General features: G+C 38.6%; 2 protein-coding genes across 2 annotated transcripts in view; one reads left to right on the top strand and one right to left on the bottom strand.

Annotated features, from left to right (window-relative positions):
• Positions 1 to 14229, bottom strand: part of PHC2 (polyhomeotic homolog 2) — a 101606-nt gene that overhangs the window by 82339 nt on the left and 5038 nt on the right. The gene's annotated exons all lie outside the window — the stretch shown is intronic.
• The window catches only part of LOC133087222 (toll-like receptor 12), a 53787-nt gene continuing 49780 nt past the window's right edge, over positions 10223 to 14229 (top strand). Inside the window, 1 exon segment of the mRNA XM_061184027.1 lies at positions 10223 to 10281. Coding sequence (XP_061040010.1) covers positions 10223 to 10281 — 59 coding nt within the window.

Raw genomic sequence — 14229 nt, 5'->3', positions numbered from 1 at the left:
AATAGTAGAAAACAAAACTTGAAAGAGTACTATGATGCATCAGGACCATCATTCTTGTATGTGAAGGACAGCATGTTCACTGAAAAATTCAAAAACAGAATTTTAAAAACTGGTGTAGACTTCAAAAGTAAGGCACCGATATCCATAAGACAAAGTAAAGACTGGTAGCATTTATGTCTTTAAAGAAGCAGCTTGGGTTATCATCAGGGACTTTACATATGGATTTTTAAGTAGTTATAATCAAAGTTGTACCAGAAATAGCATGAATAATAGGATAACTAGCATTGCTAAATTACAAGTATTTATTGAACCTACTATCAAATACTGAAGTCTTGAAATACAGCCAGTCTACCAACACTGGAGAGGGCATAGGCAGAGAAAACTACAGCAGGAGACTGAGGTAGCTTCGTCATGAGCTAAATCAAGGAAACTGCCAGCAAAGCAGATAAAATTATATGAACTTGGTGTAGCTGGAAAACAACCACAGAAAAACCACTCCATGATAGCAATCTTAAATATGAAGGCTCTTTATGAAGATCATAAGTTTAAAAGACAGAGCTGCAAACACTGTTAGGCTTTGCTAATAGTGACCAGAACCTCACACTAAAAGTTTTGCCTTTGAGTGACAGGTGGTATGGTATTACGAATGTATCACGCTTTTTCAGTTAAATTGGCCTATATGGAAAATAATATACTGTCCTTATTGCCTTATTGTTGTTTTGTTCTACTCTATGTAAATTATGAACTTTAAATTCTTTTTCTAATGAAAGATACTGATTATCTATCCAACTCTGTCTTACAGTGCCTCTTGTGGCCCAGAGTACATGATTGCAACATGAATGGCCCAAGGCTGTGTTTATGGCCTACTGACAACAGAATTATGGTGCTACTGAGGGGAACACAGTATGGCACTGTGAGAGGTAGCATGGTGTGGTGGAAAAACTTGAACAAGTCATTTGGTATCTCTGGATCTCAGCTTTTTCACTGAATACCTAATATGTAATACCTAAAACCCAAATTTATAGGGTTATTATGAAGATTAAATGAGATGCCTGGCACATGTAAGATGCTAAATAAATATGTGAGCATGTATACTTGCACATGTATTACCCCCGCCCCTGCCGCCATGCTCGCTAGCGTGCTCTCTTTCTCTCTCTCTCACACACACACACACACGAAAGGTTAATAGTTGAGCTTGATTTATTGCCCATAACTTGGCTCAAGGATGGACTGTTGTAATTGGCTTCACTTATTTTCAGTGTGGCCAGCAAGGACTTCGAGAAAAATATTAATTCTGGGTCAGTAGCTGGTGGAGGGTTCCACAGTTTAAACACTATTAGCGTTTTCTTTGTCTGACCTTCTCACTGTAGTTTTGATCTTTACCTCAATGGTTCTGACTGTTTCACTCCTTGTTTGAATATTGGGATGAGGCATGAAACTGAACATTTAAACACTGAAGACCATCGATAAAGAAGGAATTTAAACAGATAGTAGGGCAGTTAAAGGGCTTATTAAAGCCAAGACTGAGCTGGTTACAGCTCTGTACAACCATGGAACCTCAGTAAATCACCATCTGGGCAGCCTCAGCCCTATTTTGAAATTCCTTTTTGACTCCCTGCCATACTAATAACAATGAATTAGTCTCTAAATCCCCTAAACACTATTTTGATTTATCTAGATGTATGACTTTGTTACTTTAAATACAGATCTGCTTTTTAACTATCCAAAAACCATGTCTGAAGTGACAGAGTTTCTTTAAAGAAAGGAACCTACAATCAATATGTAAAGTCCCTAGAAAAGATGTTAGAGACTTTCACTTAAAAACTGGAGAAACAGGGACCCTCCTGCCTCAAAAAACTAAAAAACTGGACAAAATACATAAAGCAATGTCTTTCGGACACTGGTTGACAGACGATACAGGCCTGTGATCTAAGAAAAAAGAAACAAAGTGAGCCCTGAGATTGTGTCAGCTTATTGCCTGGAGGAGTTTCCAGGATGCATCGCAGGGACAGGGAACCCAAACAGAGCTCAGTGGTCTCACTGGGCTGAAGAGACTGAGATGAGAGATCCAGGAGGTCAAAATGGCTAGAATTTGTGAAACAGAGAACCACAGAGAAGGGTGCTGAACAGAGAGAAGGAGAAAGAGAGAGAGAGGCACACACTCCGCAGTTCTATTTATAGACAGGCCTCCTTGGAGTCTCTGGCCAAGTACAGATTTGCACACATATGAGAGGAAACTACTCAACACTACTATAAAGGAGTTAGGAGAACAATTCCCAGAGTTCACACAGGGCTAGAAATAGTTTGTGTTCACATCAGTCAGAGTAGAAAGACCTTGTAATATTTAAGGAATTAGATAGAATCTTCAGAAGGGTATTGTCATAGCAGTGGGAGCTATATTAGTCCTAGAATAAAGACTGCTTTGGACCCACCATAACAAAGCTTAAAAGCAATCCCTGAAAGGATCCAGCTGATTCCAAGTAACTTAACTACGTTCCAAAGCAAAATATAGCAACCAAGAATATAAAATTAACAATGTCCAGTATCCAATAAAAAATTACCAGGCAGGAAAAGAAACTCATTAACCAGGAGAAAACAATATAAGTAAAAACATACCCAGAAATGACAAGGATGGAAGAACTAGCAGACAGGGATATTAAAACACCTTTAATAAATATGTTCCACACAAAGTAGAGGAAAACAAACGAGGACAAGAGAAAGGAAATGTAAAAAAACTGAAACATCTCGAGACTAAACTATAACACCTGAAATTACAAATACACTGAATTAGATTAACAATAGAATAGGAACTTCAGAAGAAAAGATCAGTAAACTTAAAGACACCATATTAGAAACTATCCAAAATGAAGCACAGACATTAGACAGAATAAAAATGAACAAAGCATCAGTGGTCTGTGGGACAATATCAAGCAATATAACATTCATGAATTTGGAGTTTTTGAAGGAAAAGAGGAAGGAAGGGGAGGAAGGGGACAGAAAAAAATCTGGGGAGGAAGGGGACAGAAAATATTTTGAAGAAATAATGGCTACAATTTTTCCAAATTTGATGAAAATTATAAACCCACAGATCCAAGGAGCTCAAGTCCAAGCAGAATAAATATGAAGAAAACAATTCCAAGGAACATCATAATCAAATTGCCGAAATGATAAAAAGAAAATCATAAAAGCAGCCAGAGAAAAAAGACACATTACAGAGGACCAAAGATAAGAATTACAGCATATTTCTTATCATAAAGTATTCAAGCCAGTGGGCAATGAATAGACATCTTTAAAGCCCTAGAGGTAAAAAACCCGTCAACTGAGAATTCTTTACTCAGCAAAAATCTCTCTCAAAATGAAGGTAAAATAGAACTTTTAAAACAGAAAAACACTGAAAGAATTAATTCTGGCATACCTGCACTACCAAATATATTAAAAGAAGTTCTTTAGGCTAAAGGAAATTGATAAAAGATGGAAACACAAAGGAAAAAAAAAGGGTGTCCAAACAATAAATAAGTGGATAAATACAAAAGTCATGTTTTCTTATTTTGAAAAGTTAACTGATTATTTAACACAAAAATAACATATTAAATAAAATATATGATAATAGTGCAAATGACAGGAGGAGAGAAATGGAAGTATATAATTTTAAAGTTCTACCCTATACATAAAGTGATATAATATTATTTGAGGATAAACAAGGATCAGTTAAAGATGTATATCATAAACATGAGAGCAACTACTAAAAAAAGATAAAACAAAGACATAGGCAATAAACCAATCATAAAGATACAATGAAGTCATAAATAAGAAATGTGAATAATCCAAACTTGGGCAAAAAACAGAAAAAAGGAACAAAGAACAGATGAAATAAATAGAAAACAAACAGCAAGATGGTCAATTTAAACCCAAACATATCAATAATTATAATAAATGTAAATTGTTTAAACATCCCAATTAAAAGGCAGAAATTTTCATACTGGATTAGAAAGGAAGACTCAACTAAATGCTTTCTAAAGGAAACCCACTTTAAAAATAAAGAGATATAGGTTGCTTCCATGACCTGGTTATTGTAAATAGTGCTGCAATGAACACTGGGGTGCATGTGTCTTTTTGAGTTATGGTTTTCTCTGGGTATATGCCCAGTAGTGGGATTGCTGGGTCATATGGTAATTCTATTTTTAGTTTTTTAAGGAACCTCTATACTGTTCTCCATAGTGGCTGTATCAATTTACATTCCCACCAACAGTGCAAGAGGGTTCTCTTTCCTCCACACCCTCTCCAGCATTTATTGTTTGTAGATTTTTTGATGATGGCCATTCGACAGACGAATGGATAAAGAAGCTGTGGTACATATATATATACAACAGAATATTACTCAGCCATAAAAAGGAACGAAATTGGGCCATTTGTAGCGACGTGGATGGACCTAGAGACTGTCATACAGAGTGAAGTAAGTCAGAAAGAGAAAAACAAATATCGTATATTAACGCATAAATGTGGAATCTAGAAAAATGGTACAGATGAACCCGTTTGCAAGGCAGAAATAGAGACACAGACGTAGAGAACAAATGTATGGACACCAAGGGGGGAAAGGAGGGGGTTGGATGAATTAGGAGATTAGGATTGACATACATACACTAACTAATATGTATGAAATAGATAACTAATGAGAATCTGCTGTATAACACAGGGAATTCCACTTCACTGTACAGTAGAAACTAACACAACATTGTAAAACAACTATACCCTAATTAAAAAAAAAAGATATATATATATATACTTATATATATATTTACACACACACACACACACACACACACACACACATATATATAGGTTAAAAGTAAAAGGATGGAAAAGATATATCATGTAAACAAAAACCATAGGAAAGCTGCAGTGACCAAATCAATATTGGGCAATGCAGACTTCAGAACAAAGAATATTACCAGGGAAAAAGATTATTTTAAAGTGATTTCATCAAGAGGACCTACGATCCTAAATGTGTATACACTCAGTGTCAGAATTTCCAAACACATAATGCTAAAACTGATAGAACTAAAAAGAAAAATTTACAGTTTTAGAAATTTCAATTCTCCTGTCCTAGTACTTGGTAAAACAAGTAGTCAGAAAAATTAATAAAGGTATAGAAGTCTTGAACAACACTACTAGCTTAATTTAGATAGATAGAACACTCCACCCAATGACAACAGAATACACATTCTGGACAATAAAATAAGTCTCAGTAAATCTCAAAGAATCAAAATCACACAAAGTATATTGTCTGAGCATAACAGAATTATACTTGAAATCAATAATGGAAAGCTATTGAGAAAATCTTATTATTTGGAAACAAAACAACACATTTCAAAGTAATCCATGGGTCAAAGAAGAAATCACAAGGGAAATTAGAAAATATTTTGAACCAAATGAAATGAAAAACATTTCATATCAAAATTTATAGGATATAGCTGAAGCATTACTTGGAGGAAATTTTAGAGCATTAAATATCTATATCAGAAAAGAAGAAGGATCTCAAATTATTAATTTCAGCTTCTACCTTAACTAGAGTGGAAATCAATGAAATAGAAAGCAGAAAAACTATAGAGAAAAAATCAACAAAATGAAAAGCTTGTTCTTTGAAAAGATCAATAAAATGGATAAACCTCTAGTCAGACTGATGAGAAAAATAGAAGAGAGAAGGCACATTATCAATAATAGGAATGAAAGAGATTCTGCAGACATTAAAAGGATAATAAGGTAATATTATGAACAACTTTGTGACAATAAAGTAAACAACTTAGGGGAAATGGACAAATAACTTGAAAGACACAAGCTATTAGAGCTCATTCAAGAAAAAATAGATAACCTAAACAGCCCTTTATTTAGCAAAGAGCCTGAATCCTTGGTTTAAAACCTTTCAACAAAGCAAACTCCAGGCCCAGATGGTTTTATTGGTGAATTCTACTAGAGATTCAAGAAATAAATAATACTAATTCTATATAAACTCTTCCAGAAAATAGAAAAAGGAAACTCTTACCTACTCTTTTATGAGACCAGAAGTACTCTAATACCAAAACCACAGAGATATAAAGATATCTTTAATATCTTTTCTTTTTTAAAAAAGAAAAGATATTAAAGATAAAGGACAACACATGGAGGAAGACAAATGCAGTGAACACAGCAGAAAACATGGAGAGGAAGTGGCCAGGGGCTTGAAAAGGCTTTAGACATTGTCCCAGTGTCCTTTGTTGAATGCCTCCCAAGTGCAAAGTGGACTTTTGGAGCTAGACTGCCTGGGTTCAGGTCCTAGACCCACTGCTTACTAGTTATATAACTTTGGTCAAGTTACCTAACTTTTCTGTGCTGCAAAGCTCCCATTTATAAATGGAGATAATGATAGAAACCCCCTCATGTGGTTGTTATGAAGACTGAATGAGTAAATATATTTCAAATGCTTATAATAGTGCCTCACACATAGTAAGCACTACACAAGTGTTTGCTGAAATTATTATTATCATACACGTTATATTAGTTGGTTGTCACCTTTATTAAGTCATGATATTTGCCCTCAAAATGAACTAAGCAGTACAAGAGGTAACTATTCCCCTCATATTAATTCCCTGTGGCTGGCATAACAAATTACCACTCTGTGGCTTAAAACAACAGAAATTTATTGTCTCATAGTCCTGGAAGCCATAAGTTCAATATCAGTTTTACTGGGATAAAATCAAGGGGTTGGCAAGGCCACACCACTGGAAATTCTCAGGGAGAATCCATTCCTGGACGCTTCCACTTTCTAGTGGCTGCCAGCTTTCCTTTGCTTGTGGTCGCATCCCTCTAATCTCTGCTTCTGTGGTTATGTTATCTCCTGTGTGTGTCAACTCTCCCTCTGCTTCTCTCTTATAAGGACATGTGTGATTGCATTTAGGGACCATTCAGATATCCAGAATAATCCGTCCATGTCAAGATCATTAACTTAATCACACTTGCAAAGACCCTTTTTCCTTACAAGTATTGTTTATAGGTTCCAGGGATTAGGACCTAATTATCTTTGGGTAGCCATCATTCAGCCTGCTACACTCATCACCAGGGGTAGATGGATCTTGTGTGGAAATACAACATTTTTAACAACATTGTTAATCAACTATACTACAATAAAAATTAAAAAAAAAATTTTTAGAAAGGACATTTAGTTTTCTCTACAACAAACCTGTTAGGATATGCAACTATATTCTAAGGCACAATCTATCCACCTGGAGGTAGGTCCCAAAACTGTCAGCATAGCATCCACAGTGAACTATAACACCTCTATAACATAACATGCAAACTCAAACCTTTAAAATTATGATAAACATTACAGACTTTTTGCGGGGGGGGGGAGAGGGGATGTTACTAGAAACTTATTGTGCTGTTTTGTGATCCAAATAAAATAGCTTATTAAAATGACTATTAAAAATCAAGAAAATTGGGAGAAACTAGATTTGATGATGATAGTTATGACTAAAGGAAGGTTGAAAATAATTGGCTCACTCTTAATGACCGTGGGTACCCCCTCTCAGACCCTGCACGTTTACCTTACACTACACAGTAGTGAAGAACTTCGCTTCTGGAATCAGACAGGCCTGAGTTCGAGACCTGCCTCTATTCTGTATTAGTGATATGACGGTGGACGAATCATTTCACCCCTTGGAGCCAGTTTCTTCACCTGTAAAGTGGGAGTAATAAGACCTGCCTCCTACAGTTGCTGTGAGGATTAAATAAGAACTCACGGGGGCTTCCCTGGTGGCGCAGTGGTTGAGAATCCGCCTGCTAATGCAGGGGACACGGGTTCGAGCCCTGGTCTGGGAAGATCCCACATGCCGCGGAGCAACTAGGCCCGTGAGCCACAACTACTGAGCCTGCGCGTCTGGAGCCTGTGCTCTGCAACAAGAGAGGCCGCGATGGTGAGAGGCCCGCGCACCGCGATGAAGAGTGGCCCCCGCTTGCCGCAACTAGAGAAAGCCCTCGCACAGAAACGAAGACCCAACACAGCCATAAAATAAAAATAAATAAATAAATAAGCAAATATGGTTAAGAAAATATAAAAAAAAAAAAAAAAAAAAAAAAGAACTCACATAATGTCCTAGCATGGAAATTAGCATATGTAATAAGTACTCAGTAAATTATAATCGTAATTTATTATTATGTAATAAATACTACTATTTCTCATAAAACTCTATCTTCTATTCTATTACAAATAGAAATATCGTCTCATCTTCAATTTATTAATTTTCAGGGGTAGAGGAGTTTTCCCTTTAGGGACGGTGATCTCATGGGTGAAAGGCCCTAACACCACAAAGAAAAAGCAAAGTCAATAATGCAATCTGCAATTCTGGTATGTACATCTTTGAGGAAACAAGAAAAGAAGAATGAAGAAAGTAAGGATTTTATAAGCCAGTAAAGGACAGGAAGTAGGGCCCAAAGAGTTTAATGTGTGACCAAGAGTGCTAACATACAGCACTTGAGGTTTGGGGGAAACAAGAGAAAGTTAAGAATTTAAATAGCGAAGTCTAAAAAAGGTATGTAATAGATTCATTTTCTACAGGAATTCATTCAATGATTGGAATTTTGCGCTCTGGAGAGATGAGAGGATTGAGAGGAAGGAGGTATGATGGGGACAGTAAATGATGAAGAGTACAGACAAGATAAACACACACCAACTCCTTTTTACACCCCAGACACCAGCACTGGGACTGAGATGAAGTAGAAGATAGACCAGGAAAGCTCAAAACTCAAAAAAGCTTTGGTTCAGGACAAAGAAAACACTGCAAGCAATTCCAAGATACGGATGGTTGTTGATCTTACACCCCTAGCAGTTAGCCCAGTACCCTGCATGTCATCAATAAATCTGGGTTGAAGGAACAAATGTAAATGTACATATGCAATAGTAAAAATACTGGCAGTAGAGGAGAAGCTGAGCTAGAGGTTCCCTTCTCATCCCAGGGTTCTGTCTCCTGTCTCACTCCTGTCCAAACCAGCCTCCACACTGGGGATGTGAGCCTCTGAAAAGAATCTGATCACGTTTCTCCTGAAATGCTTCAACAGCTCCCCATGGCCTCTGACATGAAGTCCAAATTCCTTAGCCTGGAAACCAGCCTTCTGTGTTTGACGCTGACCTACTTTTCAGCCTGTTTCTGCCCCTGCCCGAGTCATACGTCATGCTCCCGTCATGTGGGGTTACTGGAATCCCCCATGTGTACTATGCTCTCACACACACGCCCCACCTTTGCACATGCTGCCCCTCCTCTCTGAGGTGCTCTGCCTGCCTGAGGGACTCCTCATCTCGAATGTATCTTTCTCCAGAAGGTGACACTTCTAAGCAGAGCTAAGTGATCCCCCCTCTAAGCTTTCAAAACACCTTGTTTATACTTCTATAATGGCACTAAGTACAATACCAGAATCGATATTTCCATGTCTGTCTTCCTTCATAAACTTCTGGGCTGCCAGGATTGGGTTCGAGTCTTCTTCACATCCCTAGCTATTAGTATGTGGGTACAGAAGCTTTAAAAGTGTGTGTGGAAAAAATGAACAGATTTTAAAGACCGAAAGTAGAAATAAAGCTTAAATACTTGGGTGAACAAGACATGGCAGGATACTAAAAGACACTTAGGGATGGGCAGGTCCATCCCTATAATTAGAAGCTTTTGTCTTGATGGCAGCTACAATACTCCCTTCTAATTGTCCCTTGTTACCATGATCAGAGACAGATTTTGAGGCTGGATATACTACAGGCCTGACCCAGTAAGATATTCCCTATCTTATATTATTCCCAACCATTTCTCACACTCATTGTGCCTTTGAGAAAGCAATTGCGTCTTCATACACTTTAGTGTCACCATCTTCTGCGAAGTAACCCCTATTTCAAAATGCTCCAAAAGCCAAGTTCCTCTCTCATACTCTAATTCTCATTTTCTCTGTCTCTTACTAAGTAGAATGGGAATTTTCAGTGCTAAATTAAGGATGAAAATAATCTGAGCCCAAACTTAGTGTACAACTTTAGGGAAGTTATCACACCTCTCTATATCTCAACAGTCTCCTGCTTGAAATGCAATCGACCCTATATCCAGGAGGTCACAGGAAATAGTAAAAGGTACTTACTATGCACCTCACACGTATTAACCTGTTTAATTCTACAACCCTTCCAGGCAGGTACTATTATTATCTCCATACACACAAGAAGATGGAGCACAAAGAGGGTGCAGACTTGAAGAGGGCTGTGAAGATCACAGCTAATGAGGGGTAAAGGCAGGGCGGGCTCTCCTGTCTGTGCTGTTAACCATGACCCTCTACTGCTTCTCTGCAGCCCAGTGAAAGGCACCGTGTACAGTACAAAACTCCAGTATATTCAAGTATAAAAGGAGACACTGAACAGTAGGCCTCGGGTATGGGACAGTGTTGCACATTTCAATCCAAGTGCATTTTACAGCCAAGAATAGACCCTAAACCACCCACCATTTTTAGCTAAAATCATGATCTGGGCCATCAAGGAGATGGATTTGTGGAGATGGATCTGTCCTTCACTGTACGACACCTACAATTTAGAGGACACTGTCACTAGATGACATCCACCTTGGGGTGTGGCTTTATGGATCAATGAGTTAGGTGTTTCTCAGGAGCGATCATCTGGGAATAGAGATGCGGCAGAAGATACAATTGTGTTTATGCTTTTTCTACAGAATTTTATTCTTTCAAAAAGCATTGAATATTTAAGTCCATATCACCCTCCACTCAAAAAATTAATTTAGACAAAATTCAAGGAACATCCACTAGGTGCAGTACAATATCTTCATATTGTTCTCCATCTCTTATAAGCATATTCCCTGCTGGATAAATATTTGTTGAACGAATGAAAACTATTGCACAGACAGCTTCAGAGAAGCTCCGCATTTCCAGATGTTTCCTCAGAAGGAACGGGTGCCTTATAATAGTCATCTTTCCCCTAGAGAAAATATTCAGTCCTGCTTCAAGAGGGAGAACTTAACCCCTCAAGTCTCTAGAAAAGCCTAAAGCCACCTTTATCTGTACCCATGGTTTCTATGTCCTTCTCTTCCCCCATCAGAGTGAGAACACAGAAAGGTCAGGTTACATTGGTTTCTTGGGCCTGTACAAATTCCTGTGAGGTTCCCTCTTCTGTCAGGAAAAGTTGCCCTGGTAACCATATTTACACACTCACTTAATTCCCTCCCCTCCCTTGATTCGCCGGTTGGTATAAAAACTAATTTGCATTGAATTGCTGAAGCTTACAAGTTAATCAGTTGAACAGACTTACAAAATCTTGGAACTTGGCTTTTGGCCAAAACTGAATGTAATTCTCTTCAGTTCAAAAATTTTAAAACACATCAAATATGTATGCTGGATATTTCTGGCTATAGGTAAGGAAAAGAAGATTCTCCTAAAGGGCATCTGGCCAATATTATTAGTTAGGAAGATCAAGAGAGGAAGAGGTACCTTACTTAGTTCTGAGTTAAGCAAGATCAGCTGTGATAAGGTGCAGGAAGAGATGAGTCAAGGACCAACAAAGAAAGTCTGGGCCCTGTGAAATGATGAACTCAGGCCTAAGATTCTGGGTGATCAGAGCTCAGGACCTGGGTAAAGGAATGGGATATGAATATCGAGAATGGAGTGTCATTAATTCATTTGCCAAGTATTTATTAAGCATCTAACAGTGCTTGGTGCTGGGAATATAGCAGTGGATAAGTCAGACCCAGATCCTGCTTACATAAAGATATTTAGCTAGTGAACCAATGTTGGCTTTGTTATTGAATCAAGTATCTTTGGGCTAGGGGCTCATTATATAATTTCCTAGAAGGGTCAGAATTGGTTTCAGAGTATGGATGGAGCAGGGACTTACAGACAGAAACAAGCTCAAGAAGTCCTCCTTGGAGAAGGTAAGCTGGCAAGTCAAGAAGTCTTTGACTTCTACGATGTTTTCTTTACACCTTCAACAACCATGATACATGAGCTTCTAGATAGGGAGATGAAGGGTGTATTTATCGTAGGGCACAAAGCCAGTTACTTCACAGTATATGTATATTTTCTAAAGAATAGAGTAAAAAGTATATAAAGGTACAAGCCATTCTTAAGTATATTCAACAACCATTTATTGAGTATCTACTATGTTCAAGGAACGGTTTTAGGAATTGAAGTTATGGATAGGAAAAGACAGAGTCCTTAGCAATTACAACAATGTGGTAAGTGTTATAATGAGATGTTAAAGCGTAGCGGAAGATCAGAAAGGAAGGATACTAATTCATTAAAAGTGAGTTTGAAATGCTTCTGAGATGTACCACTTGAATCTTTTCTTTTTTAATCTATTTATCTTTTTATTTTATTTTATTTTTGGCTGCGTTGGGTCTTTGTTGCGGTGCACGGGCTTCTCATCGCGGTGGCTTCTCTTGTTGCAGAGCACGGGCTCTAGGCACCGGGCTTCAGTAGTTGTGGCACGTGGGCTCAGTAGTTGTGGCTCACAGGCTCTGGAGCACAGGCTCAGTAGTTGTGGCGCACGGGCTTAGTTGCTCCGCGGCATGTGGGATCTTCCCAGACCAGAGGTCAAACCCGTGTCCCCTGCATTGACAGGCGGACTCTCAACCACTGCGCCACCAGGGAAGCCCCGTAATACTTGAATCTTCAAAGACACAGAGGTTTGTTGTTTTAAGCTGATAAATTTGATAATTTGTTCCATAGCAATAACTACTACAGTGCCTTATGGAGGCTCTGCCAGCAGCACAAATAGAAGACCACGGAGAACACTTGGTTGTTTAGACGCTTTCATGATGTACACCAGAGGGCATACTCTAAATCTCTTCATATTTTTAATCTCACGTATTCTTAGGCTCACCTGATCCATGATGGGGGCAGAAAGTGAGAGTAAGCACTCTTATTCTGGGATGGGAATGACGTTGGTGATGGCAACACAAACTCAGTCTTGCCTGATAACCTTTGCAAAGGAATCTAGGTTGGCTGGTGTTAGGACTTGGTCATGTGGTCAGCTAGTATCAAGCGGTGTCAGGACTTGGTCAGCACCTGGTCAAATGATTACTCAGAGAGACCCGGAGTGGGAGGAGCCTGGGGATGAGTAAATGCTATTTTTGAGAGAGCAATAACCATGAAAACCAGAAAAACTTAGTTTGTTGTCAGTTCCAAGTAGTGATTATAAAGCAAAAGTGAGAGACAATATCGAGAATTAAGTGCTTCTTGTTTTCATGATCCATACAGGTAGATGAAGGAATAGAATGGGCAAAAAAGGGAAGAGTGGGACATGAACATTCAAGACAAATGTGGTGAACAGGGCCACATGGTTCAAACCTGCTGGACAGCCCCTGGTATGGGCACCAGTCTGGCTAAAAAGGCATCAGATCAGGGCAATTTGTATTATACCTGTTCAACCCCAATTTCTGTTTCAGTAGGTTGAGAAATGGTCTTCTTAGCTTCCTACCAATTGGGAACATCTGACTACACAAGAAATAGAAATTAACCATTTCTTATTTAAATTGGGAGTAACAACACAATCAGGACAGTAACTCTATCATATGATGGGTGAGTTTCCAGAAGCCGTTCTGGGTAAATAATGCCTTGCCTCTTTATTCTCTATTCTTTTCATACTGGCTCTATACTTGAAATTCCAAATATCCCCCTTTTGCCCTTTATACCAGGAGTCCAAAATGAGAAGACAGGAAAATGTGATCATGTGCTATGACACAGCAAGGACTTTAGGCTATGCAACCAAAAGGAATTATACAGCACAAAATGTTTTCCCAGCTTTAGGAGGGAATATTGGTACCTTCGGGTAGAACTGGTTCCATAATTTGTGGGGCCCAGTGCAAAATGAAACAGCAGGTCCCCTTGTTAAAAAATTATTAAGAATTTCAAGACAGCAACAACACAGCATTAAACTGAGTGTGGAGCCCTTATAAATGCAGGGCCCTGGGAGACTACACAGGTCACATACCCATGAAGTTGGCCCTGTCTTCAGGGACAGTATAGTATGGTCCTTTCATAGAGCTTGAGAGTCAGAGCTGGGTCCAAATTCCATCTTTGCCCCTCATTAATTATGTGAGCAGGGACTTCCCTGGTGGTGCACTGGTTAAGAATCTGCCTGTCAATGCAGGGGACACAGGTTTGATCCCTAGTCTGGGAAGATCCCACATGACGCGGAGCAACTAAGCCCATGTGCCACAACTACTGAGC

This window comes from Eubalaena glacialis, chromosome 3, assembly GCF_028564815.1.
Source record: "Eubalaena glacialis isolate mEubGla1 chromosome 3, mEubGla1.1.hap2.+ XY, whole genome shotgun sequence".
Lineage (NCBI taxonomy): Eukaryota > Metazoa > Chordata > Mammalia > Artiodactyla > Balaenidae > Eubalaena > Eubalaena glacialis.
Note: the sequence above shows the minus strand (reverse complement) of the source record. Positions and strands in the feature narration are given on the sequence as shown.